Genomic DNA, 3,919 nt, shown 5'->3' on the forward strand with positions numbered 1-3,919 from the left:
ACAAGGAGGGGCATCCCCCTGAAAGAGTGGGTTCCTTCACTGGAAAAAAACCCATGTTTTTCAGTATTTGGAGAGAGTCAGGGAGCCTGTCACCATGTGCAGGAGGGCAGAGGAGTGTGAGAAATGGCAAGGAGTGAACCTGCAGTGTGGAAACAACACTGCTGAGAAAACTGGGAATGTGACACCAAGGTGTAAGAAGAATCTTTGTACCCACTGGGGACTGAGCGTTTGCTTCAGCTCTGACAGCTGCTCCAGAGAAGCCAAACCTGGAAAAAAGACTTGGCAGTGAGACAGACACACTTGGTCTGTGCCATGTTTATGGCTCATCTTCCTCTTCGAGTTAAAAGTAGAAATGGAAAACATTGCACCGAGTGATTTCCCCCCTCCTGCCTTGCAGTTGTAGTTCCACAGTGTTACCTAGCTCTGTTTTTAGACTCTGGGAATGCAATCAACAGCCATAACCTGGGAAGGTAACAGAAAATGACAGCTCTGCTCAGAGAAGCTGCCTCTTTGTGCTCTGAAGCCCTCCTGCCCTCTTTGCCATGGTGTAACAGTTGCAATAGCGTTTAATTAATTGCAAACCATCACTGTATAATCACATATCTCTGTTGATACCATTTGTAACAATTTAGTGGCTTCTAATATTTTTTTGCTTTCACAAAGATTTGCTATCATCCCAAGAGAAGTCTCCCTGCACCAAGGATGTCATAGTAAAAGTGGATTATAGCAAGAAGTCTGAGACAGACACTTCCATAGCTTTTGCTCCATCATCCAGTGAAAGAACTCCCACTCCACGCAAAGGTAACTGCTGGTTAGCAATGAAAGCTGAGTTTCCTCTCCTTCTCTCTCTCATTCCCTCCTCCATTTCTCTCTCTCTTTGCCCAGGGATTGTTGAGGGATTTTTCTGTTAGTGGAGTGGAAGTGTCATGCTTTTATAGATGTTGATGTCTAATCACTTCAGTACTTTGGTTCAGAGCTTACCAGTATGTAAAATAAATATTTGTTTCTAGTCCCCTATATAAAACAGGTGGTGGGGAGTGACTTAAAATACATTTTCTTTGTTTCTGAGTTTGAGAGACTTTAAAAAATGCTTGAGGGTTTTGCCCCACATCTGTATGTTACGAGTGATTGGAAGGCTGCTAAATTTATGAAGGTTTGTTCATCATTCAGAATGCTTTGACATGACAATAAACAACTTTTTTGTTACAAAGCACAAGCCTTAATAGTTAGATGGATAGTGGAGGTATATATGTTTTTTTAAAGTACAAATGAATCCTAGGGTTTGGTAAGACTGCATTTGTGTGCTGTTCTCTGTGCAAAAATGCACTTCATTTCACATCTTTGTTTTCTGTTTCTTTTTAATTTACATTTGTATTGTTTTCATTAATATCACAAAGGAAATTAACCTTTTTATTTTATATCTTTAAAAACCTTCCAGAGGAGGACGAGGATGGAAAGACTTCAACACAACCACTGTTGAATAAAGGCAGGCATTTTCCACCTTTTTGTGTTAAATCATTCTTTCACATTGTTGATTTCAGTTTTCCTTTTGTAATTCTTTCTGCACCTAAGTACCTGAGAGGAAAATACCAACCATGCAGTGTTTGTTTCTCCATATCTACTTTAGAATGTGCTTCACCCTTAGGGACTAGGCGTGAAAAAAAGCCAACATTGTGGAAATTCCCAGAAGAAGTTGCTACATTGTGCATAAATGTCAGAATAAAAAAAAAAACAAACCAAATTTTAAAAAGCTTTTCTCTTAAAGCAACATTTGAAATGTGTTCAGGAGCTTTCTGCTTTCTTAATTCTGTGTCTCAGGTGTCTGTCCGGGTCCTTGCTTGGTTCAGGAAAAACCATCTGATAGTGTAGTGGAAGTGCTCTCAGTTTTATCTTCTAAAACCATGGTTTGTGCTCTGTTACTTGGAATACTTCAATATCCTGAAAATTAAGGTGTAGTACAGCTACTCAGTGAGGTGAACATGTGAAATAATGCAAAGTAGTCATTCAAATCAGCATTTTCAGAAATTAACTGAGCAGTTTTCACTTCCTGGTTTATTTCAGACTTGTTCTGCATTAATCAGGTATTTTTGCCTTAACTACAGTTCTTCTGAACTGTTTTGACATTTTCTTCGTAACTTCAGCAGCTAGAAGCTTTTGTGTTTTCATAATGGAAAGTGAGATTACATCTTGAAGCACAAGATGGCAGTTTGGAAGAAGTCCCAGTATGCAATAAAGTAGTATATTAATGTAAATCAATCACAGATGTGCTCTAAATTTAAAAAATTCCTAATAAAATAAGGATGGAGACGAATGTCAGACTCCTGGCTCAGACTGAGGTTTTAATTAAGAGAAAGAGGTTAGGGGTTTTTTCCAACAGTTGAGAAAAAATTATCTATACTATGCTAACTGAAAATGCTATTATTGTCTTGTTCTCAGTAAATCAAATAACTTTGTTATGCAAAACTACTTTTTGGAAAAGTCGGGGCCCAATATGCATAAGTAGCTTTTAATTTCACCACATGCTTAAAGAAAACTTGATGTAAGGAAAGAATTGCCTAGGACATGGTATTTTCTTGTAAAATTAGTTTTCTACATATTTTTAGGGGAACTCTGTCATTTGCAAGAGGTGGAGTGCGTGGCCTAAAGCTCTGGAGCAGAATTAATTAAATTGTCCAGGCAAATGCCTGTGTAAAGACCTCACACATCCTTTATTTCTCAGATGCCTGCTAAGTGACTTCAGCTGCTGAAATTATGAGTCTCCAGACTCCCTAAATAGAGCCAGTTAGTTTATATCCAGTCAATCAAAATTTGGAGTTGGGTTGTGGGGCGTAAAGGAAAATTTTTAGTTTAAAAGTAGGTATATCGCAAAATATTAAGAGTTGCCTTTTGTGATTTTCAAAGCAGTTAAGCAAAACTTAAAACGCTCCAAAACCAAAATTTCACCGTCTGTTTTTTCCAGATTCAAAGAGCTTGTCCTCTCCTTTAAACTTGGCTGACCAAAGACTTCTTGATGCCAGTTCTCAGTTCCAGAAGAAACAAGGCAAGAGCAATATTGATGTCTGGTGGCTCTTTGATGATGGAGGTAATGTGCTTTATACTTTAAAAAGCTTTAAATGTTGATTAAAAACTTACTGGAGTAATTTTGGATTAATTATTAATAGACATCTGTCAGTCTGTATAAAATCTGTACTATTTAACAAAGTCCCACTTTCTTAATCTTTGTGAAATTCTGTTCTAAACACAGGTCTGACACTGTTGATTCCATACCTTATTACAACCAAGAAGAAGTGGAAGGACTGCAAGATCAGGGTGTTCATTGGCGGAAAAATAAACAGGATTGATCATGACAGAAGAGCGTAAGTTTGCCTTAGAAGTTCCATTTCAATTGCTAATACAGCATGTTACACGTTGAATTATTTTCTCTTTCTGCTTGCCTTATTTCAGCTGTACTTTGCTTGAGGTGTAATCATATTCTATTGCCTTTCTGCAAAAAAGGTTTTGTTTCCCCCAGAGTTGTTTTTGGATGAGTTACCTCAAACTAATTTTTATGCACTATTATCTGACATTAATACTTGTGTTTTCAAATACTTCCTGAGATTATCTTCAAGGGAGACCTCTTATTTTAAAGCTGTAAAACTGTTCTGGGTTTTTTTCCAAAGCATGTTGTTGATTTATAGTCATTTGCCAAGTCAGTTTGATTTTTCTCCCTTGTTACATTCAAGATGCCTTTTTCTGTGTCTTAAACCAGTGGATTTTATTACCAGACATCTGTGAAAGAATTAAGGCTATGATCATGTATAAAGGCTTGTTTTTCTGATGCAGGATGGCTACTTTGCTCAGCAAATTCCGGATAGACTTCTCAGATATTATGGTTCTTGGGGATATTAAAAAAAAGCCAAAGAAAGAAAAATAAGAGTAC

General features: G+C 37.3%; 1 protein-coding gene across 2 annotated transcripts in view; it reads left to right on the top strand.

Annotated features, from left to right (window-relative positions):
• Nucleotides 1–3,919, top strand: part of SLC12A2 (solute carrier family 12 member 2) — a 38,796-nt gene that overhangs the window by 28,633 nt on the left and 6,244 nt on the right. Inside the window, exons 19-23 of one of the 2 annotated variants that reach the window (XM_017735487.1) lie at nt 664–801; nt 1,439–1,486; nt 2,960–3,082; nt 3,245–3,356; nt 3,823–3,909. In XM_017735487.1, coding sequence (XP_017590976.1) covers nt 664–801; nt 1,439–1,486; nt 2,960–3,082; nt 3,245–3,356; nt 3,823–3,909 — 508 coding nt within the window. The remainder of the gene's footprint in view (nt 1–663; nt 802–1,438; nt 1,487–2,959; nt 3,083–3,244; nt 3,357–3,822; nt 3,910–3,919) is intronic. The other variant, XM_017735488.1, reaches the window with a different exon arrangement.

The sequence above is a fragment of the Corvus brachyrhynchos genome, unplaced genomic scaffold (assembly GCF_000691975.1).
Source record: "Corvus brachyrhynchos isolate BGI_N302 unplaced genomic scaffold, ASM69197v1 scaffold325, whole genome shotgun sequence".
NCBI classification, from domain to species: domain Eukaryota; kingdom Metazoa; phylum Chordata; class Aves; order Passeriformes; family Corvidae; genus Corvus; species Corvus brachyrhynchos.